The sequence below is a fragment of the Orcinus orca genome, chromosome 14, assembly GCF_937001465.1.
Source record: "Orcinus orca chromosome 14, mOrcOrc1.1, whole genome shotgun sequence".
Taxonomy (NCBI): domain Eukaryota; kingdom Metazoa; phylum Chordata; class Mammalia; order Artiodactyla; family Delphinidae; genus Orcinus; species Orcinus orca.
The window spans coordinates 66114679-66139305 of record NC_064572.1 but is presented as its reverse complement, the minus strand read 5'-3'; the positions used below and the strand labels follow the sequence as shown (position 1 = coordinate 66139305).

The window sequence follows — 24627 nt, the reverse complement described above, 5'->3', positions numbered from 1 at the left end:
GAGTATACAAGACCCCAGAAATCCTTCTGAGATTTTTTCAAGTTTGAACAGAGGTTGTGCTTCACTGGAAAAGCTCTCTGAAGAAGGTGCTTGAGACCTATGGAGCTTTAGGTGGCATTTAAGTTTCTGTAGTGCCTGGACTCAAACTGGTCTCACAGCAACCTTGTGTGTTTGGGCAGAAAGGGGGTGAAAAGAGAATAGATATGTTTCAAAAATTTTGATGATCTTTTGTTTAAAAAAGAAAGAAAGAAAAAGTATTTGAAATGTATTTTATTGATGTTGATGTATCTTTTCCCAAAGATGGGTGCAAGGATTCCCCAGGCAGAATGTTCATTTTGTCAACGACAGCACCATTTGCTACCCTTGTGGGAATTTCATAATATTTATTAATATTGAAACCAAGAAAAAGACTGTACTCCAGTGTATGCATGGAATCGTGGGTGTCGTGGCAACTAACGTTCCTCATGAGGTTGTGGCTTTTTCTGACCGGCGGCTGAGACCCCTCATCTACATATACAACTTTCCTGGATTAACCAGAAGGATCAGATTAAAAGGTATCTTAGACGCTTCCTCTGCCATGACTGAAGGATTTTGTTTTAAGATGTGACCAGATCTAGCTCTTATAAATGAAGTCTTTTTGTTTTTGAAGGATTGTTTTTTCAGTTTTGGTGGGTTTTTTATTTGTTTTGTTTTTTGGTAATACACATTTATAAGGAAGGAATCAGGCTGATCACTTAGAATTTAATTAAGTAGGCTAGAACCTTGCTACTTAATATGTGGTCTGCTTACAATTAGCATTGCGTCACCTAGGATGCTTATTATAAATGCAGAAACTCTGCTGTCATCCAGGACCTACTGAATTGTAATCTGCGTTTTAGCCAGATTCCTTAGGTGATTCATACGCACGTTAAGCTTGAGAATCACTGGGCTAGAACACTCTGTTAGAGCACTAAATGTTGTTTGTAAACCTTTTTCAGAACAGTATTTTCTTTCCTTATGATTTATGGAAAATCTAACTGAATGGATGTTGTATAACTTCTAAAGATAAGTCTCTGAGCCTCAATTTCCTTATCCATGAAATGGGGATAATGGTATCTACTGTTAAGGCTGTGGTGATAATAAATGAAATTAAGTGTAACATATGTAATTATATAATACATTTCATATATATATATGAAGTGTATATATATATAATATATATATGTCATATATACAATGTCAATGTTTCCTACAATTTAAGTTATTATTGACTCATTCATAGATACATCTGACCCAGGCTGGGCTGTTGCACATACACTAGGGCCTCCATGTAACGATTCCCTCATTTAACACATCTTGGACAGAAAGCTTAGGAAGTCTTGAGGCTGGGCTCAGTTCTGTAGCTTATGATCAGAGAAGTGTTTGGATCATGCCAAGGATATTCACTGTACTTTAACATTTTATTTGTGGGGAAATTTGTCTGTGTTCTTAACAGACTAAAACAACATTTAAAACATAACCCATTCATACATTGGGAACCGTCTACAGGCATATCTTGTTCTATTGTGCTTTGCTTTATTATGCTTCATAGATACTGCATTTTTTACACATTGAAGGTCTGTGGCAACCCTGCATTGAGCAAGTCTATTGACACCATTTTTACAATAGTATTTGCTCACGTCTTGTCTCTGTGTCACATTTTGGTAATTATTGCAATTTTTCAAACTTTCCCCATTATTATTATATTTGTTATGGTGATCAGTGATCTTTGATGTTACTATTTTATTTGTTTTGGGGTGCCACAAACTACACCCAAATAAGATGGCAAACTTAACCTCTAAATTTTGTATATGTTCTGACTGTTCCACCAAACAGCCATTCCCCTGTCTCTCTCCCTCTCCTCAGGCCTCCCTATTCCTTGAGACACAACAGTATTGAAATTAGGCCCATTAATAACCCTACAATAGCCTCTAAGTGTTCAAGTGAAAGGAAGAGTCGCACATATCTCACTTTAAATCAAAAGCTAGAAATAATTAAGCTTAGTGAGGAAGGCATGTCAAAAGCCCAGATAGACCGGAAGCTAGGCCTCTTGCACCAAATCGTTAGCCAAGTGGTGAATGCAAAGGAAGAGTCCTTGAAGGAAATTCAGAGTGCTACTCCAGTGAACACACAAATGATAAGAAAGCAAAACAGTCTCATTGCTGATATGGAGGAAGTTTTAGTAGTCTGGATAGAAGATCAAACAGCCACAATATTTCCTTAAGCCAAAACCTAATCCAGAGCAAGGCCCTAACTCGCTTTAATTCTGTGAAGGCTGAGAGAGGTGAGAAAGCTGCAGAAGAAAAGTTCGAAGCTACCAGAGGTTGGTTCATGAGGTTTAAGGAAAGAAGTCATCTCCATAACATAAAAGTGTAAGGTGAAGCAGCAAGTGCTGATGTAGAAGATGCAGCAAGTTATCTAGAAGATCTAGCTAAGAGAATTAATAAAGGTGGCTACACTAAGCAACAGATTTTCAATGTAGATGAAACAGCCTTATATTGGAAGAAGATACCTTCTAGGACTTTTATAGCTAGAGAAGAGAAGTCAATGCCTACTTTCAAAACTTCAAAAGACAGGCTGACTCTCTTGTTAGGGGCTAATGCAGCTTGTGACTTGAAGTTGAAGTCAGTGCCCATTTACTATTCTGAAAATCCTAGGGCCCTTAAGAACTGTGGTAAATCTACTCTGCCTGAACTCTACAAATCCTGGATGACAGCACATCTGTTTACAACATGGCTTAATGAATATTTTAAGCTCAATATTGAGACCTACTGCTTAGAAAAGAAGATTCCTTTCAAAATACTACTGGTTATTGACAGTGCACCTGGTCACCCAAGAGCTCTGGTGGAGATGTACAATGAGATTAATGTTGTTTTCATGACTTGCTAATGCAACATCCCTTCTGCACCCCATGGATCAAGGAGTAATTTCAACTTTCAAGAAATACATTTTGTAGGACTGCAGTAGATACTGACTCTTCTGATGGATCTGGGCAAAGTAAATTGAAAACCTTCTGGAAAGGGTTTACCATTCTAGATGCCATTAAGAACATTGGTGATTCATTGAAAGAGGTTAAAATATCAATATTAACAGGAGTTTGGAAGAAGTTGATTCCAACCCTGATGGATGACTGAGGGGTTCAAGACTTTAGTGGAGGAAGTAATTGCAGATATGGTGGAAATAGCAGGAGAACTAGAATGAGAAGTGGAGCCTGAAGATATGACTGAATTGCTGCAATCTCATTGTAAAACTTGAAGAGATGAGGAGTTTCTTCTTATGGATGAGCAAAGAAAGTGGCTTCTTGAGTTGGAATCTATTCCTGGTGAAGATGCTATGAGGTTGTTGAAATGACAAGAAAAGGTTTAGAATATTACATAAACTTAGTTGATAAAGCAGTGGCAGAGTTTGAGAAGATTGACTTTAATTTTGAAAGGAGTTCTCCCCTGGGTAAAATGCTACCAAACAGCATTGTGTGCTGCAAAGAAGTCGTTCATGAAAGGAAGAGTCAGTTGATGTAGCAAACTTCATTGTCTTATTTTAGTAAATAGCCACAGCCACCCCAGCCTTCAGCAGTCACCACGCTCGTCAGGCAGCAGCCGTCAACATGGAGGCAGGCCCCTCCACCAGCAAAAAGATTATGACTCACTCAAGGCTGAGATGATGCTTAGCATCTTTTGGTTATAAAATTTTTTAAATTAAGGAAATTATTTTTTTAGACATAATGATATTGCACACTTAATAGACTACAGTATAGTGTAAATATGACTTTTATATGCACTGGGAAACGAAAAAAATTTGTTACTCACTTTATTGCAATATTTGCTTTATTGTGGTGGTTTGAAACCAAACCCATATCTCCAAAGTATGCCTGTACATGGACCGTAACTACCCTTCATCTTTAAAATTTCCACAGCTTTACAGAAATAGAGACACAGATGTAGAGAACAAACTTATGGATACCAAGAGGGGTGGGGTGGGATGAACTGGAGTTTGGGATTGACATGTATACACTACTATGTATAAAATAGATAACTAATGAGAACCTGCTGTATAGCACAGGGAGCTCAATGCTCTGTGGTGACCTAAATGGGAAGGAAATCTAAAAAAGGGGACATATGTCTACATATAACTGATTCACTTTGCTGTACAGCAGAAACTAACACAACATTGTAAAGCAATTATACTCCAATAAAATATTTTTTTAATTAAAAATAAAAATAATTTCCCCAGCTTTTTATTTTATTTTTTTTGCGGTATGCGGGCCTCTCACTGTTGTGGCCTCTCCCGTTGCGGAGCACAGGCTCTGGACGCGCAGGCCCAGCGGCCATGGCTCACAGGCCCAGCCACTCCGCGGCATGCGGTATCCTCCCGGACCGGGGCACGAACCCGTGTCCCCTGCATCGGCAGGCGGACTCTCAACCACTGCGCCACCAGGGAAGCCCTCCCCAGCTTTATTATTTGGCTGTAGCCCTGTACAAGCAATTGAAGGTTAATTCAAACCAATAGCCAACATTAATATTGAATAATGAAACTCTAAAGACATTTATAATAAAATTAGGACTAAGTCATCAAGGATGCCTGTTGTTACCACTAATATTAAAACCAACGTGGAGTTTCTAGCCAACGCAACAAAATATGAAACTGAAAAATTATACCTATGGGAAAGGAGTTAATGCATAATAGTGTACTGGGACTAATAAAATAATGCTCAGTAAGATGCTGGTTTCAAAGTAAATATCCATACAATTAGAAGATTTAAACACTTAGGAACACTCCAAAGAAGAAATGTGACTGACCTTAATGAAGAAAACTACAAAAATCACTGATACAAAATATTTAGGCATATTCCTGCATGGAGAGTCCAGTTATTATAAAAATATTTCTCATATCTTCACAGAGTATAATTCATAGGTTTATCATATGTTTTAGAGAGCCAGGAGTACTTAAATGAAATGAATATTCTTCCAGAACAAAAAGTAGAGAATGGGAATAATTTGAAAGAGATTGATGCCAAGGCAGAGGGCCCTCCTAGCATTATGGTGCTATAGTTATGTATTGGTGCAGGGATCACTCCATCAATGGAAGAGTTGAAGGCTAGGGACAGACTCTAGAATATATACAGCTAAGTATATAATGAAGATGCTCCCCTACACATACGCACACAGTAGATGATATGGATTATTCAACAATGGTATTAAAACTATCAGAACAAAAGTATCAAGTTAGGTACTCATGTCATACGGTACATCAAAACATATATCAAACAAAAATAAGAGTTCATTATAAACAACAAACCCATTGAAAAGTAGAAAAAACGTGGTAGAAAACTGAAATAATTTGAGGATGGAAAAGAACTTTTCACATGAAGGATATAATTTTAAATAGAAAGACATGTTTTTGATTACATACAAATTTAAATCTTATGAACATCAAAAATACATGAAAAACTAACAGGCAAATAATAAACAGAGGGAAATATTTGGAACAAGGATGACCACACATTTTCAGAGCATTTATGAAACAATAAGAAAAAAGACAGATATTCATTAGAACGAGGGAACTTGCCCAAACTACAAGACTACCAACGACCAAAAACATAAAAACTCTTCCATCTCAATATTCATTTTAAAAAGTGTCTTTTAAACCAAGATGAGATTATTCTGCTTATCAAGGTCACAATTTTTTTAAAGTTCATAATTGCTAGGCAGACTGCAGTGAAATTGATAGCATTCTTTTTTGTGGAAGGTGGGGGTAAAAATTGATACAAAGACATGAATGTAAAGACAGACATAGGAGAAGGCAAAGCTTGCATCTATGGAACCACACTGAAGAGCAGATGAAGGAGAGGAAACCAGAGGCTCATATGCAAGGAGTCAGAAGCCGACATGTCCCTGTTTTAGCATCCTCATGATGCACATTTTAAACACGTTGTTGCTAAGACTTTTAATGTCATGTTTCATTTCTTCAGCTGTAGGTACAAATGAGAATAGACCTTTTACAGTTGTTCCAAGAACTAGAAGATACTAAGCTAAGGGCCAGATATGGCCTAAGAGTCAGAGATATGGAAGTAAGCTTGAATTACTACAATTCCCCAGGGTTTTTCAAGTTGTTAGAATAATTTTTCTAATTACTATGTTTCATATAGTTATGGAATATTTTATGGTTCTTGGGCCGTTTCAAGCCAAATGGGGACATACATGGTGCAGCATGCTCAGTTTTGCACTGAAGACTAGAGAGAGTGACCTTGTGGTCTTAATTCACTCTAAAATCTTTTAAACATGTATCTGAACTTAGCTCATAGCTTTCTGTTAATAGTGTTAGAAATCAACCAAGACATCTCTTATTCCAGGAGCCAAATGCTTTTGAATTATGTAAAAATTATTAGATAAGGGAAATTAAACTATAAAACTATAGTTAATCTGAACATAATGGTTAAATCCTTGATTTTGTATTTTAGGCAATGTTCTTCTGGACTACACTTTACTTTCATTCAGTTACTGTGGCACCTACCTGGCTAGTTATTCCTCCCTCCCAGAATTTGAACTGGCCCTCTGGTAAGTTGCAGCCTCCTGCAGAATTCCTTTCATTGGGTCACATTTTAATCCTGTCCTTCTGGATTGTATCAAAGGACATATACATGAAAAATCCAGAACAAGGAAAAATGGAAGGAATAAAAGTCCTAATCATAAGGTTTAATATAGTCACTACTTTCAGGCAGAAAATTGGCAGGGCAAAAGCTAAAAGAGATTAATTACCATCTTTCTCTTTTTGTTAACCTGTTATAATATTTCCTTTGTCAGGTACAGAACACATGGATAAGTACATAAAGTTTCATCTTTTCTTAAAACAAATTGTACCTTTGAAGTATTTTCATATTTTCCACTAATGTTGAAATTAAGATGGTCTCTATATTAGAGCTCAGTTTGAGTAATTGTTTTTAGGGACATTGGAACAATTATATGTTCAGAGAATGGAACATTATATCCCATTTTCCAGCTGTAGAGGAAATACTTGTGAATAAGACACATGCCTGGTCTTTTCTGGGTCACTTCATGTGGCCACCTTCAAAGCTGCACTCACTCTTCCATCCATAATATAAACTGCTTCGGGGGGGAATTTATCTTATTAAGGGGAAATACAGAACGTTCCACCAATGGTTGAGGACACTCCTTACATACCCGCATTTCTCAGGAAAAAATGTAATAATCTAGATTCTGAGAACAACATTTAGTTTATGCAGAGTTACTTTTTGAAAAAATAGCTTTACTGAGGTATGACTGGCATATAATATAATGCTCACACACACACACACACACACACACACACAACTTGATAACTTTTGACTTACCCATAAATCATCACCATAATCAGGATAATGAATATATCCATCATGTCCAAAAGTTTCCCTTTGCTCTTCAGACCCTTCCTTACTGGCTCTTGCCACACATTCCTGTACACCATCGTTGCCCTGCCCCTCGCCCCCAGGGAACCACTGATGTGTTTACTCACACTCTGGATTACTTTGCTTTTTCTAGAATTGCATACACATCATATACTCTATTTTTTGGTCTGGCTTCTTCCATGCAGCACAGTTATTTTGAAACTCTCTCATGTACTGTGTGTTTCAATAGTTCATTCCTTTCTATTCCATGGTATGGATGTACCACAGTTTGTTTACCCACTCACCTGGTGATGGTTGTCTTGGTTTGCTAGGGCTGCCATTAACAAAGTACCACAAACTGAGTGGCTTAAACATAGAAGTTTATTGTCTCACAGTTCTGGAGGCCAGAAGTCTGAGATCAAGGTGTCAGCAGGGTTGGCTCCTGCTGAGGACTGTGAGGGACAATCTGTTCCAGACTGTGAATAACTGTCTTTGTGTTCACATGGTGTTCTCCTTGTATGTGTATCTGTCTCTTAATTTCCCCTTTTTATAAGGATACTAGTCATATTGGAGTAGGGCCACGCTAAATGGCTTCATTTAATTCAGTAAAGACCCTCCTTCCAAATAAGGTCACATTCTGAGATACTGAGGGTGAGGACATCCACCCTTGAATTGTGGGGGACACAGTTCAACCATAGCAGTACTTAAAGGATGAGTAGGAATCAGCTTTGTGAAGAGGAAAAGGAAGAGGATTCTAAGCAGAGGAAAGGCATGTGCAAAGGCCATGAGGTCAGAAAATATGGCGAGTTTGCAGATTTAATTAAGAGATCATAATGATGAGAACGAGAGATCAGCCATGAGAGGCAAGCCCAGAGGGACAGTCTGAGGCCAGCTCATGAGCAGCCTTGTAAATATGTGACCATGTAGTTTACCATCCAAATCAGGACACTTGTGAGAGTGAAAGGGGGATGTTATCAATAATTAATACAGAAGGATACTCACCCTATGTATAAGTCATGCTAGTAGGCACATCCTTTATCCTAGAGACATTGGGAGACTATTAAGGATTTTAACCAGGGATGTGACATGATTAGATCTGCATGTAAGGACACTCCTAGTCACATCATGGAAGGATATTGGAGGGAAGTAAGCCATGAACATCAATTAGGAGGCTGTGGTGGCCCAGATGAGAGATGGTTGTGGCATGGACTGGGGTGGTGAGTATAGGGACAGAGAAAAGTGGAGATGTTTAGGAGGCAGTACCATGAGGCTTGGTGACCGACTGAAAGTTGGGCGTGGTGCTGACAGAGAGGGACAGTTGAGGGTTTTACCCAGAGTTGTGACTTGGGAAACTTGAGGACGTTGTGGTGCTTTTCAGAAAGATATAGAGAGCATGGGTGGAGGGAGGTTGGACGAGGCAATGGGGAAGATGAGTTGGGACAGCTGAGTGTGCCTGAGATAAAGAAATGGGGATGTCTAGTTGGCAGTTGATATATCAGTTAGGATTTAGGTTCAGTTGCTGTCACAGAAGCCCAAATCACCCTAAAGAGGTGGCTTAAACAAGACTGAAGTTTCTTTCCCTCCCATGCAGCAGTCCAGGTATGAGCAGCCCATGGCTGGTCTGCTGGCTCCCCAGTGTCTGGGACCTGTCCACCCTATTTTGTTGTTCTCCTACTCCTAACATGTTGCCCTCATCTCTAGTCTGAAGTGGGGCACCAGCCATGTATTCTAGGGAGCCATGTGGAAAGGAAAAGCATAAGGGGAAGGGCACAAACATTTGTTGGAATGCCCAGCCTGGGAGCTGCACACACCACTGCCACTTAGATCCCACTGGCCAGCTTAGTCACAAGTCAAATCAAGCTACAAGGGAAGCTGGGAAATATGGTCCTCACTGTGGGTGACATGTGCCTGGCTAAAAACCAGGGATTCTGTTACTCAGAGGAAGAAATGGAGAACAGATGTTGAGAGACACAATCTGTCTCTGTCCTAGATAGCCAGACCCAGAGCACAGGAGAGAGGGCTGGAGTTTAACATTTGGGTGTTGTTACATCAGTTTAGTAACCAAAGTGCGAAAAGTGGATTAGCACCTACAGAGGAACCTCAGACAGAACCTAGAGGAAGACCAATAAAAGGGATTGAAAGAGGCAGAGGGATCTCACAGGACACCCAGAAGGAGCAGTCATGGAGCAAAGAGGGACAGAGGCATGGAGATTCCAGAATATGCCTCAGCCTGGATTCCAGAGAAAGCAGAGCCTGAGGCGGAAGCTCACCAGCGACTTCTTTAGGAGGGAGTAAAGTTCCGGGTGGGAGGCAAGCTGGAAAAGCGGGCAGGGAAGGGGAAGGAGCCAATGTGAATGCGCATTACTTTACAGGGCACCACTTGGCTGCTCTGTCCTGCAGGTGGTCTTCTGAGAGGCCATAATGGACTCCTGTGAACATGGACAGTCCCTGGGCTATGACACAGGGGGCTGGGGAAGGGAGAGGAAGATATGGGAACTTACCCACCTACTCCCGTTACCCTATCGATCAAAGTTTCCCTGCCCAGGGTATTAACTCCGCCGCGCTTTCAGATTTATTGCAACCTGGGATGGCCCTGTGCGTGTAGAGCAGGCATGAGGTGTGCCCGTGAAGTTAGTTGAAGCCTACACTGCTGGCCAGCCACCGAGTCAGCTAGGCAGAACAGGTGCTCCAGGTCCCAGAGACAGTGTGAGGCCGACAGGTATGGGGTGTCCCATGAGAGCTGTGTGACAGTCCAAGAGTCATCCCAGAAGGTAGTTGTGGTGAGCGGAGTCCAATCCTGCAGAAGTGAAGTTAGACAAGGACTGAGAAGTGCCTGCTGGGTTTGAGATGAAGGCGGATGTCAGTGGATCTTGGAGACACACCGCTTTGTCGATGGAATGGTGGTGATGGGATGCACATTTCCTGGAGTGAGAGAGTGGGCGTGAGAAAGAGGAGGCGGTGAGTTTAGAACAACTGGCTCGGGAAGTCTGGCTCGAAGGGAGGGAGAGAGATGTGGAATGGTGAGACTGAGGGCGGGCTTTTTTTTTTTTTTTTTTTTAAGATAGTACAGATGAGCGCTTAATTTAAGTGCTGACAGGGAGGAGTCAGGAGAGAGGGAGAGTCTGAAGATGCAGAAGAGAAGGAACAATGGATAAACTAACGTTCCTAAGAAGTCAGGACCTGTAGGGTTCAGAGCACAGGTGGTGAAATTGGCCTTAGGCAGGAGGAAGGGTATGCCTTCACTGTAACAGAAGAGGAGAGGGAAAGAATGATACAGATCCTGGCAGGTCACTACACTCGCTAGCAGAAATTTGGAGGAATTCTCAGCTGATGGCCTCTGTTTGCTTTGTGGAAATCAAAGCCATTTACTGAGAGTAAGAAAGAGGCGGAGGAGTTTGAGGCTTCAGGAAAGTGGAGAGTATTAAAAATTCAGCACTTTAGAGAACAGGAGAGAAAACCAACCAGAGAAACATAGCAGGACTGGAGGTGGTATAGAGGGTCCCTGGGGGTGGTAACCACGAATTTATAATGTCACTGACGCACATAGTCCTGTGGTCTTTCTTCTTTTCTCTCAACTGCCCAGGCTTTCAGTCGTATCCATCCAGGGTTCATGGGTTTTCCTAGGCATCTGAAGCAGAAAGTCAAAAAATCCAGGGAACCAGTGGTACCAGCAAGAGCATGGTTGATATTGATGGATGGGACCTTTGTGACGGGGATGGAAAGAGGCGGAAGCAGGAGGGAGCTGATAGACAAGGCGAGCTCCACACCTATTAGTTCCAATTCGCAAACCACAACCCTGAATGGAGTTCTGGCTCCATTCAGGAGCCAGACAGCTCAACATTAATTTTTTTTCTGTGTATGTCATCTAGCAAAGGAACTTGCTCGTGATAGGCATTCACGATATTCTCTCAAATAGGTAAATGATTTAGTCTGTTTCAAGGTACTAGTACTATGATTTTAAAAGCTCAGTAAATGGTCTACTGGCATCAGTGTGTACACACGTCTCGATCTATGAGGAGTACTCATGTGTACTAAGAGATTTAGGTACCTACACTTACTTCTCAGCAAATGTGATGATATATTCCATTTTCTAGATTTGAACGGGTCAAATCCACATTTGATAAGGAGATAAAACAGCCTTAGTAGCTATTGAAGAGTAATATTTTAAAATAGTTATTTTGCTTCCATAGGAGGGCACACTATAATGATAAGCATAATCATTTATAAATTTGATATTAAGATCATAGATTAATAAGTTATATCATAAATTCTCAATTTATGTAAATTGTTTTCAAATAATTAGGTAAATGTTCTCAAGATATGAAGTTCAAACGAATTATTTTTCACCAAACTCAATTTTCCTCTCAGGAACTGGGAATCGGGTGTCATTTTGTGCAAGAAATCACAACCCGGTATAGATGTGAGCCAGATGACTTTTAACCCCATGAACTGGCACCAGTTGTGCTTGTCAAGTCCAAGTGCAGTGACTGTGTGGACAGTCGAAAGAAGTAACCAGGAGCATTATCTCGAAGCAAAGTAAGAGACTTCATTGCAACACAACAAAGGGGGGATTTTTGTTTGCATTCATGTAACGTGATTGGATCAGTCTGGTGAATTAAGTGGCTTTGTACGTGCATCCTTTTTTTTTCTGGTTGTTTTTTAAATACTTTTAAATTAAGTTTTATTGGAGTATAGTTGATTTACAATGTTGCGTTAGTTTCTGCTGTACAGCAAAGTGAATCAGTTATACATATGTCCACTCTTTTTTAGATTCTATTCCCATATAGGTTATTACAGAGTATTGAGTAGAGTTCCCTGAGCTATACAGAAGGTTCTTTTTTTTCCCCTTCCTTATTTATTTATTTATTTATTTTAAGCAGGTTCTTATTAGTTATCTATTTTATACATATTAGTGTATATATGTCAATCCCAATCTCCCAATTCATCCCACCACCATCACCCCACGCCCCCTGCTTTCCCCCTTTGGTGTCCATACGTTTGTTCTCTGCATCTGTGTCTTTATTTCTGCCTTGTAAATGGGTTCATCTGTATATACGTGCATCTTAACTTAAAACATTCTTTCTACATATATCAATATAATTTCCTTGGAGTAGTTGTTTGCATTTCGAAAGGATTCTCTGTGCTTTGATTTCCCACTGAGTTTCTTTTAAATATCAAGCTTTTCCCACATGTTTTAAATCAAAATTGTATTTGCTCTTACTATTTCAAAACATGCCTATTGTGTATATATATATATTTTATAAAAAGGTCATTTTATCACTTTTTGCTCCTATTACTTTGATGCCCAACTGAAATCTCAAAAATAAGAAATTTTTAGATATGGGAAGTGTGTAGATTATACCTTCAGCCACATTATCTGTACACAAAAGGGTAGTTGCATGTAGTGAAGTCATGGAATTGCCTGTTTAAATAGAACTGGGTCAAAGAGAAGTTCTATGACCAATGTCCTGCTGATAGCTGATAATAATGGTACCTTTGTTGAAAAGAATTCAAAGACTCAAGGTGCCCCTGAGTTGACCATTCTCATCATACTCCCCAAAGTCAAAGACTAAGGAAACGTTGGACATACACATCCTTGAAATTGCAGTTTTTGAAAAACTGCCTTCTTAAAGAGCAATGCAAAGCGAGTAAATGAAGTTTTCGAATGGAAAACCCTAAGAGAGGCACTTCTTTCTCCTCAGTATTCTTTATGTCTCAATTTCATTTTTACAAGAACCCATTGAATAGCCAAATCTGTCTCAAGGCAGAGTTGACAACACTGTACCTTTTTATAAAGTGGGTAATGTCTCTATCAGATCCTCGCCATGGCAGGCAAGTAATTTATCACATCTTTCTCTCCTTTTGCTTCCCTTGAATATGCTTCTTTAGTTCTGAATGTTGAGTTGTGATTTTTCTATAGGCAAATAAAGTGGGAGGCAAAGTGAGTGGATTGTCCTGGATCAGAAAACAAGCAGGATTTGAAAATACTTAGTTAAGTCTTACATTTGAGTAGTAAGTACTGTTTTTGCGTGATCATCTTTCAAAATTATTCATCATTCATAAAACATAACCAAAAACATTTTGAGTTTAACACATAAAGCCATGAATTCTCTAAACTCAATTTTATAGCCATGTTGTTGTTTAAAAGTAAATATTTGGCAAATCTGAAAGTAAATTCTTGATACTAGAGGTTGTAAAGGTAGCTGAATACAACCTACATTTATGGTTTTTTGGGTCCATGTGTGTTGCCAATATTTAAAATTTGAGAAATTTCTCATAAATATACAGATTATGATTTTCTCTTGAAATTTTGGAACCAAAGGTCTCACAAGTCAGCAAACCCTCTTGGTTGGAACTGAGTGGTGCCTGCCAGCTTTAGTGGGTGTGTATAGAGAAAAAAACTCAGATTTTCTTTTTCTATGTAGGGAAAAGCCTAGTTCTTCCCTACTGTGTTTTTCTTCCCCATGAGTCTCCTTTACTACTCACAGTGAACACTTCAATTCTGACATTTGTGGAGGAGGTTTTTCCCGGCACCAAGCAAGTCTCCTTGATACCAGCTGGGTGTCTTACCATTCAACTCAATTCTGACGCTATCTACCCAGAGACAGAATCAGATTCCACAGGCTAAGGGTTCAGTCCTACAAGACTGTCCTCCCCTTTGCACTTCAGACGCTAGCTGCAGCCCAGGTTGTTACCTGTACTTCTGACTAAGTGGCTATAGATTAGAGGTTTCAATACTCCCTCCTTGGGTTCCATTAATTTGCAAGAGCAGCTCACAGAACTCAGGGCAACAACACTTACTTACATTTACTAGTTTATTAAAGGATATGATAAAGGATACAAATGAGCAGCTAAATGATGAGACACGTAGGGCGACGTCTTGGAGGGTCTTGAATGAAGGAATTTCTGTCCCATGGAGTTGGGCTGCATCACCCTCCCAAGTGTATGTGTTCACCAACCTGGAAGCTCTGCAGACTCCCTACCATTGTAATTTTATGGAGGCTTCCTCATGTCACATGATCAATTATTTGCTGCATTTCCAGCTCCTCTGCTCTCTCTGGAGGATGGGAGTTGGGGCTGAAACTTCCAAGCTTCTAGTCATGGCTTGGTCTTTCTGGTGACCAGCACCCGTTCCGGAGCCACCCAGGAGCCCACCTAGAATCGCCTCAGTAGCACAGAAGATGCTCCAAATGCTCTTATCACTTGGGGACTTACAAGGGTTTCAGGACCTCTGTGCCAGGAAACTAGGAAGAGACCTATATACATATTTTCCACTCTTTCACAGGAGGGAAAACACTTTCCCATCTGCCACAATCCTACCTGGCCACACACCACCTGCTTAACCCCTGTCAGTGTTCAAATTTACAATTCCTGCTTTACATATTAACTTTTTGAAAAATCCCTATATACTTAATTTATGACTGTGTATTACTTGTACTTTTATGATATATATTTTTAAATCTACTATTTGGTTTCATCTGGTTTTTGCTAGGTTTTTTTAATGAGTTGTAACACCTCCCATTCTGCTTACCGCTGATACGCAGCAGCTCCATCAATGACTTGTTTCTGTTGATCTGATTATTCTGACGTCTCTTTTTTCCACAGGTCAGTAAAACTGCCTTTGGAAGATGGGTCATTTTGTAATGAAACAGATGTAGTTTTTCCCCAATCATTGCCCAAAGATCCTGTCTATGGACCTGTGCTCCCTGTGTCAGCCGTTGCCGGACTAGTGGGTGAAGAGGCAGAAACTTTCAGGGTAATGACCTGGCCCCTCTCCGTGTTTGCCTATTTGCGTTCATGACCATCCCATGAGACATGCAGGATAGAGAGGATCTTCCTGGTTTTTATTTCAGACTAGCCCTGGAGGCCACGAGAGATGAAGGCTCTGGAGTTTTGAGTTTGGGTGACTCGGAAGATGATGGCCTTGTTAACTGAAACAGGGGGCCCAGATGTGATTTCAGTTTTGGACATACTGACTTTGGAGTGCTGGGCAGCATCCAGGTGGAGATGGCAGGTGGAAGCTGGCAACTTGGACCTAGTGTCAGGGAGGAGAAGGCAGGGCTGGAGACACAGTGTGTGGTCAGCATCATTCCCCCAGAGAGGATGGTGGGAGCGTGGCGGGGGCAGGGGATAGGGGGTGAGGAAAAGGAGAGAGAGGGTGTCAGGGAAGAGAGCCGGAGAGGAAGGAGTCAGCCAAGAGACAGGAGGAAGAAGAGGAGCCTGAGGAGGGACAGTCACAGAAGCAGGAGCAAATCCAGGAGGAAATGAGGCCATGCAGAACGGTGGAAGAAAGCTTCGTAAAGGAGTTTGCCAACAGTTACTCAGTTTTTTTCATTCAACAGATACTTATCAAGCTCCTTGTAGGTAGCAGGCACTGTTTCAGGCAACAGGGTCGTATGGCGACCAACCAGGCATAATAACCCTGCTTCTCGGAGCTTCCGTTCTACCAGGGAGACAAAGCGGCAGCGCCACCAACACCAGAAGTAAAGAGATACAGCAAATCGTTGCAAAACGTGACAGTTATTACAACAGGATAAATGAGAGGTGGGCGGGGAGGTGAGGGAGAGATTAACCTGCTGCTCAAGGAAGGCCTCTGGGGAGCTGACTGAAGGACAAGGAGGCGCTCCTCCTACTATAAGCAGCGTAAAGAGTGTTCAGGCAGAGGGAACTGCGCTCGCAAAGGCCCAAAGAAAAGAACTCAGTATGTTTGAGGAGCTGAGAAAAGAGTCTTGTGTCTGGAGCAGAGTAAGTGAGGGGGAATGAGGTGCAGTGATGGTCAAGAGCGAGTCAGGGAGCAGAGAGTGACACATGCAGGGCCTTTGGGATGAAGGTAAGAAGCTGGATTCTGCTGAGCCTCTGGAACCTGCGTTATGTGAATGCTTGTGTGAAAACTCCAAGCCCAGAAGAACAGAAGTAGAGTTTCCCCAGTGTTTCTGAACACTGCAGAGAATTAAGCTATAGATGTTTAAAATAGTTCCATGTGATAATTAGTTTATCAAAAAATCTCTGGCCAGCAAGGGAAAAGGTTGTATGCTCTTAGTATTTCCTCTAAAGGATGACAATTACTCACTTTTTTAAATTACAGAAAATAACTAATTCCTTTTAATAGTACAGGTCCTGTGCTTGGAAATGCAACCACATTCAGCCACAGTGGGGCAGCAAAGTAAAAACAAACACATCATACATCAAGGTTTACAACTTGAAACAATGTTTCTATGCTTAGTTTTTGCTGCCAAAGAACCCACATTTTCAACCATCTCAAATTTGTGTGTGTGTGTGTGTGTGTGTGTGTGTGTGTGCAACAAATTTCTGTGGGAGCCCACATCATTCACCCTTTGTGCCAACTTGATGGTTCCTACATAAAACATTTAAAATTCAAGCAATTGTTCTTGTTATTTGAAAAATGCTATGAAATGCCACCTTTAAATAAGTAAATGTGGAGTTACCATTTTTAAAAATGCTCATAATAAACAGACATCTTTATTTCCTAGGACTTTTGTAACTCAGTGCATTTTAACCTTTTTCTGAAAACAGAAATTTAATATTAAAGTATGACATCTCTAAATCATACAGGGAATATTATTAAAGCCATTTACTTTACATTTAAATTAGAAATCAACTTTCTCAGTATTTACTTCTTTCATTTTATAGACAAATAAGGTGAGAAAAATTGCTAAAAACAATGAGTGAAAGCATAACTAAACTTAGATCTCAAATGTCTTGATTCTATTTCTTCCTGTGAATGAAATTTCTTGTGACCCAGTACCAATGGCAAAGAAACCAGTAATGACTTGACCTATTTAAGGGTCTTAAAAATTGACAAAAATGTGGATTTTTATAAAATTACAAATGTTAAATACTCCCCTATTTCTCTTATAGCTAACACTAGAAAGACACATTAAATAGGACTTTAAATAGGCCCGCATCACGTTACACAACTTATTTGGGGCATTAGAAATGGTATCCAGGAGTAGCATGGGGGAAATCAAAGGCAGGTGTTATCTGGGCAGAAATTGGATCCAAGATAGTGAATTTAATCTCAAGGGTCCAGTTTTCTTTTTCCATCTACTTTTTTTTTTTTTAAAAGCAGAAGTTGCTAAACAGAAATTCCTTTTAAAACTCAAGCATTCTGACACATATTCAGATGCTTACAATTTCTAAAGCAATATTAAGTTGGGCTTGAGTTTTTTACATTTTGTCCTCGAGTGATCAAAATGTTTGATTCCAGAGGACTGACCAAGGAGGTGGTGTTACCAACAAATACTTTTAAACACTATTGGCACCTTTTCTTTTAAAATTCTCAAGTTCCAGGATTGAAAATTATTGTTTCTGCTTGCACCACATAATATTACATTCATTTTTAAATGGCACAGAACATATTTACTGATGAAAGAAAGTAAAAGGAAATCAAGCCCAGGTTTATCTTAAAGTAAGAAAAGCCACACACAATACTAGTTTAATATACCAAGGCAAGAAAATTCCAAGTTTTAATTCTCACCTTCTATGGCATACATACAGATTCACTGGTATTGTGAGAACCAGATATGTGTGGTTTTTTAAAGATTTTTGAGCCCATTGCCACACGAGGTAGGAGTCTGTCTTTTTCTGATTTATAGTCTAAGGTCATCAAGACAACCCAGGCAACTTTTAAATAATGATGATTAAATAATGGTAGTCAGTGAGTAACTCTTTTCCCTCTGAGTCAAATCTCAGTTTAGACACCACAAAAATGTCATTAATCAGCAACAGTTTAATCCTTTTGAGTGGTTTTGTCCCCTTTCTTTTCCTGCCCACTGGGTGGCAAAATTGTTACTCAAGTATTTATTTTCTAACAATCCAAGGCTATGAGGGCATGAAATAGGCCAATCATACAATTAAAGACAATGTATCCTTTTAAAAAACTATCATGTGGAGTGCTTCTATGTATGACTTCTGCCTTAGTCATATTTCCAGGTCCATCCCAAATGATAATTCTCTCTCTGTCCACTTCCTTCACTCTACCAAGAAGAACAAATTGCTTTCTCATAGATTCTCTTGTAATAGTTAAACACTCTTCTACTATAGCCTACTATGTTTTCTGATTCTGATGTTTGTTGATACTACTTCTTCCCTCGATAGGTGATTATCCTATTGAGAAGAGGGTTCTCTTAGCTGTTGGCACAATACCTGCTATATAATCAACACCCAATAAATGTTTGTGAAAATATCAATTACGCAACAAATTTATATCAGTTGGGAATCCAGCAGAATACTTTGGCAGTGCTACACCTGCTTTACCTTGAATCTGTAAACCTTTCCTAAATTAAAGAGCAGTATATATTATTCAAATAACTGAGTATTTATTACAACTTGGTGGCTTGCATTAACGAAGAGTTTTGAATGAAAAAATGGCTGTTTATATAGGTTTACAGTATTCCCCAACTATGAAACCTATTCCACCTTCCCCTGCTTTATTTTTATCCCACAGTACTTTCAACACATAACATTCCATATATTTAACTTCTTAACTTATTTTTACTGTTTTCCCTCACAAGGATGTAAGCCCCATGAGGGCAGGTTTGTGTGTGTGTGTGTGTGTGTGTGTGTGTGTGTATTTTGTTCACTGCTACATCCCTGTAATTAGAACAGTGCCTGTTATGTAGCGTAAGTATTTGTTAGATGAATGAATAAAGGAACGAAACACATACGGAGCTCTCAAGGAATTTAAGAATTCTGTCAATTTGGGCATTAGCTTATTAAAAATGTTTTTTTGTACCAAATAAGGATGTACCACTTTTATAATTAGAAACAAATAAAAATATTATTAAAAAATGTTTTCTGTTCCCATGACTGTAAGGATGCCTAAAGAAAACAAAGACGTTATGTTGTAGCTAATGCAATGCTAAATAATAGTATAGCATTAAAAAAAGACTAATATAGGGCTTCCCTGGTGGCGCAGTGGTTGAGAGTCTGCCCACCGATGCAGGGACACAGGTTCGTGCCCCGGTCCGGGAAGATCCCACATGCCGCGGAGCGGCTGGGCCCATGAGCCATGGCCACTGAGCCTGCGCGTCCGGAGCCTGTGCTCTGCAATGGGAGAGGCCCCAACAGTGAAAGGCCCGCGTACCGCAAAAAAAAAAAAAGAAAAAAAAAAGACTAATATAGTATTAAATGTTATATTACAAACAAATACATCTGTAAAAAGATAAATAAATAAAGGTAGTATGTTTGACTTGTTTAAATAGAAAGGAAAGAATGCCATGTTATGTTATGTTATGTTATGTTATGTTATGTTATGTTATGCCATGTTATGGTACCCTGAATTCAGGATCTTAATCAGTGCTGTGGAGGGCACATGCCCAGAATAGCTGCCATGACTATTTTGACCTCTGGGAAGGAAAGCAGGTGGTCCAGGACTTACAAGGAGGCCTGCTCTGTGTGGACAGAAAGTGGGAGTGACCTCTCCCCTGCTGGACACAGTGTTTAAGGCTGCAGGGGGCATAACACTGAGATATTATCATCTAAGGCACAGATCAGCAAACTGTCACCTGCTTTTACATGGCTTCCAGCTAAGACTGTTTTTTACTTTTTTTTTTTAGTGATCTTGGGGTCTTCTTATTTATTTATTTTTATTTTTGGCTGTGTTGGGTCTTTGTTTCTGTGCAAGGGCTTTCTCTTGTTGTGGCAAGCGGGGGCCACTCTTCTTCGCGGCGCGCAGGCCTCTCACTATCGCGGCCTCTCTTGTTGCAGAGCACAGGCTCCAGACGTGCAGGCTCAGTAATTGTGGCTCACGGGCCTAGTTGCTCCGCGGCTTGTGGGATCCTCCCAGACCAGGGCTCAAACCCGTGTCGCCTGCATTAGCAGGCAGACTCTCAACCACTGTGCCACCAGGGAAGCCCCTGTTTTTTACATTTTCAAGTGATTAAAAAAAAAAAAAGGGATATGTGACAGAGACTTATGTGGTCTGCAAAGCCTATTCTCTACCTGGTCCTTTACAGAAAAAATTTGCCATAGACCCTTGGTCCATATTATTTTTAGTTCCCAAAACCAACATTTCTTCTAGGTACGTCCCAAAGATTTTGTGCATTTCTCTCTGAGTTTTCCATGGAATCAAAGTCAAGTAGGATGTTTCATGAACTAGAGAGGCTACTAGAGGCAGACAAAGTGTCCTCTTATTCCCCGTGACAGTTAACCAAGCAGAGGATCTAGGCCAACCTCTCCACAGCCACTCAAGGAAAATCACATTCGTTCCCCCCTGCAGAACCAGGAGGGGAAAGGTTGACCAAAATCTTCCTCAAATGGTGTGATTTTAGCTAAACAATGACTTTCTTAGATCCAAGATATCAAAAAGTCCACCAAGAAACAGTGTAGAAGTTATTACTCAAGACTTTTGTGGGACTTCCCTGGTGGTGCAGTGGTTAAGAATCCGCCTGCCAATGCAGGGGACATGGGTTTGAGCCCTGGCCCAGGAAGATCCCACATGCTGCGGAGCAACTAATCCTGTGCGCCACAACTACTAAGCCAGCGCGCGTAGAGCCCGTGCTCCACAACCAGAGAAGCCACCGCATGTTCATCTGTTTTGTCTTGGAAATTGTTTTTGCTGAGTATTTCTCTGGCTCTTAAGCCATGACTGTTGTCTTAACACAAGGTTTTAAATCTTTCCTTGAAGCCTAAAGACGATCTATATACTTTGGTTCACCTGACTATGCACTGCTGGACTCCAACAAGTGACCTATATGTTGGCTGTGAAGAGGGTCATCTTTTAATGATTAGTGGAGAAAACTTGAAGGTAACTGTGCTTAATAAGATAGAAGACGGACCACCAAGGGGTAAGAAACTGCTTTGCTTTATCTTCCCGGAAGTGTAGCCATTGGTGATGGTTTTGCACTTGACAATGGATGTTTTGTTCCCTATTTTTCTCTTTCTAGAGACATCTTTGATTCCTCCTTCTTTATCCTCTAGTTCATTACCGAGTCCTCTGGGTGTTTCTTGTAGCTAACTAATGTTTATTGAGTGCTCTATGCTCTAGACTTTCTGCTATCACTCTATATGTATATGTCACATAATCCTTAAAACAAATTTGTAAGGAAATACATTTTTATCTTCATGTTATAGATGAGGAAATGGAGGCATTAAGAGGTTAAGAAACATGCCCAAATTCACATAACTAGTAAATTATGGAGCTGACACCTGAACCCAGACAATGACTTCAGAGTCCAAGTTCGTAGCTACTATGCTATATCCTTTCCCATACATATATGCCTGTTGTGTTTAATCAGCTAAAGTGCCTTCCACAATGACCCTTTCTCCACAAGACCTTTTAAGACCAACTGCCGTCTTGAAAATTACTTTTTGTTGCTTGGTTAGAATTTCTGAGAGAATCTGACCTATTCTCCTTGGATCTGGTGTCCATTCCTGGTCCCATTAGCTGTGGCCAGAGTTGGGCCTGAGTCAGAGAAGCCAGTGTCACCTTGTGGGGGGCTACGTGTAGACACTTTGAGAAGGGATTCTCACCAGGGCAAGTTCTCCAACCTGACCAATGCACGCTCCACTCCAATTCCTCTTATTATTTCACACCTTGATTTCTGCAGCAACCTTAGGGCTGACTTCATTGACCTTAATCCGCAGCTGACCCAAATCAGGCATCTCATCCCTGCCAAACTTGAAGACCATTTTCAACATATAACTCAAGGACTACTTTGCCTTGATTTCAAGCCCTCTCTAATCTGATCTTACCTGCACCATTAATATTATTTTAATAATATTATTAGAATAAAAATATTATTATTTTAATAATATTATTTCCTGCTACTCCCCAGTATGAGTTTCTTGATCTAGCCAGTCATTTCTTCCCATCATTTTACAGACATACCACCCAGCTCATTCCCTTGCCACCTTACTCTCTGAATCCTCCAGTTCCCAGCTCAAACACCACATCCTACAGCAAGTTTTCCCAGCTGCATGTCCCTTATCTGCTCCCTCTCCTGTTCCCTGACTCACTTCACTGAGAAAGTGAAGCCATTAGGTTCAACTTTCCTACCCCAGTCCCCATCTCTCTTCCCTTTACTGTCACCTGTACTCTCCAGGCCCAGTCCACCCTCTGATCTCATGTCCACAATGCCATCCCTCAGCTCTCTAAAAACTAAGCCTCTTTTCTGGCCTATCTTTCCAGTTTCAGCTCTCCCACTTGATCCTTTTAGAAGTTCTTATCATTCCTGTGCTTTCTCTAAATTCTGCCTGCTGGCATTGGTAGTTACCTTTGTCTAGGATGCCCTTCTCTTTCTTGTCTACCTGGCAAAATTATCCATTCTGGAGCCTTCCTCTGTCCTCACCCCAACCTACAGGCAAAATCAGGTGCCCCATTTGGGGTTCCATCAGACTCACTTCTTTGTTAGAGCCTCTTCCTGTGCTGTTACAACGCCCCATGTGCCTGTCTGTCTGTCTGTCTTTGCCACTAGTCACCGACTCTTTGAAGTTAGGAACTGTGACTTACTCAAACTTTGGCTCTATAGTTTAATTCCAGAGATTGCTAGGGAGTAAATTGGCACTTCTGTGTGTTTGTAAAGTGAATTACCAAACAATATTTCGCATTTCCAAATCCCTATCACACTTGTAATGTTTTACACAATTTAGGACTTAGTTGTACGTAGTCTTTTTTTTTTGGCCACACTTCGCGGCATGCTGGATCTTAGTTCCCTGACCAGGGATCGAACCTGCGCCCCCTGCAGTAGAAGCGCAGAGTCTTAACCAATAGACCACCAAGGAAGTCCCTGTATGTAGTCTTATATTGTTCACTATTTCCTTTCTGTACACTATTTTTTATTATTTTCATGATATATTATAAATACTTTCAAATAAATATTTATCTAGCTTCTACAATGTGGAGAACACTAAGCAAGGTGCCTCCAAGGTGACACAGGTGGCAAATATATAATCTCATAATCAGCACCTTGAAAGTGCTGATTTATATTTTATTAGAGAGAATAAGACAAGTTGACAAATAATTGCAGCCAGGAAAATTAAGATGTGAGGAGAACTTCATAAAGTGCTATGGGAATTCAGATGAGGGAAAACTGCCAAGTTAAGTCATTTTGTAGGTGGCATTTAAAATAGCCCTTAAAGGATGGGTTCACAGACAGAGATGAGGGTAGGTGGAATTTGGGGCAATGGTATCTGCATAAACAAGAAAACATGGGGAAGGCTGAGAAAAAGAAGTGGTCCAGTTTGTCTGGAGCATCGAGTGTTATACAGGAATAGTGGGGAACAAAGGGACATCTATCTGATACCATATCTGACCTTGAATGTCTGACTAAGGCATTTATACTTAATTCAGCTGACAGTGGACTGACATCAACTCCTGAATGGGGATGTACCCCAATTGGAATTGTGCTTGGGGAGATTAATTATCCATAGTTCAGGGAAGCACAATCCTAGAAGCGGGTGGCTATAAGTAGCAGGCACCTAGACTAGGCCAGGAGTCATAGCAACCTGGACTCTGGTGGCAGTTGGATTGGAAAGAAGAGACTGCTGGGGTGAATAGTCTTTGAGGAAAGGGCAGTATGTGTCTTAGCATCTGGCGAAATGCCAAGCATGTAGTGTTCAGTTAGTAAAAGTCTGATACATGTCTCTGAGCCTTTGATCTTGTAGTTCTTGTGGTTTATCTACATAAAAGCTAATATGCTTTTTGTTACTTTCCCCAGGACAATATTTTATTAATAACAAAGTTCTTATAGATCACTTTTTCTTTTTACTTTTTTAAGTCCACTGTGTTTTATTTACTGAGGTATAAATTTATGTACCATAAAATGTACAAATCTTAAGTATACAGCTTAATAATAATACAGTTTTTGTCTTTTTCCTTTCTGACCCCTTAAAATTTCTGATAATTGCTTTCCTAAAAAAGAAAATATATTAACTATATAATTCCATAATGTTACTTCCATAGATCTGATGATACAGGACATTAAAAGAAAAGAACTTGTGTGATTTACATCAGTAGTCATTGCAAAACAGCTTTTATTCTTCATTGTTTGAGAAGCATAGCACATATCCTGATAGGAAGTTGATTTGTGGAAAGAAGAATTACAAAGAAATGAATAGTCCTAGGAAAGCAAGTGAGATTAATTACTCTGTACAGCACTTTTAATTACGTGTCACCTTGTTTTTCTTTTCCAAAGTTGGAAGAAATCTTGTCAGTCCAGTCACCGTGGCATATCAGAAGGGAGGCGTGCTTGCTTCTGGAATTGTAA

The 24627-nt window shown here is 40.2% G+C and overlaps 1 protein-coding gene across 1 annotated transcript in view; it reads left to right on the top strand.

Annotated features, from left to right (window-relative positions):
* CFAP43 (cilia and flagella associated protein 43) overlaps positions 1 to 24627 on the top strand; it is a 102958-nt gene that overhangs the window by 1270 nt on the left and 77061 nt on the right. Inside the window, exons 2-7 of the mRNA XM_033421075.2 lie at positions 301 to 554; positions 6476 to 6572; positions 11768 to 11935; positions 15005 to 15155; positions 21048 to 21207; positions 24556 to 24623. Coding sequence (XP_033276966.1) covers positions 301 to 554; positions 6476 to 6572; positions 11768 to 11935; positions 15005 to 15155; positions 21048 to 21207; positions 24556 to 24623 — 898 coding nt within the window. The remainder of the gene's footprint in view (positions 1 to 300; positions 555 to 6475; positions 6573 to 11767; positions 11936 to 15004; positions 15156 to 21047; positions 21208 to 24555; positions 24624 to 24627) is intronic.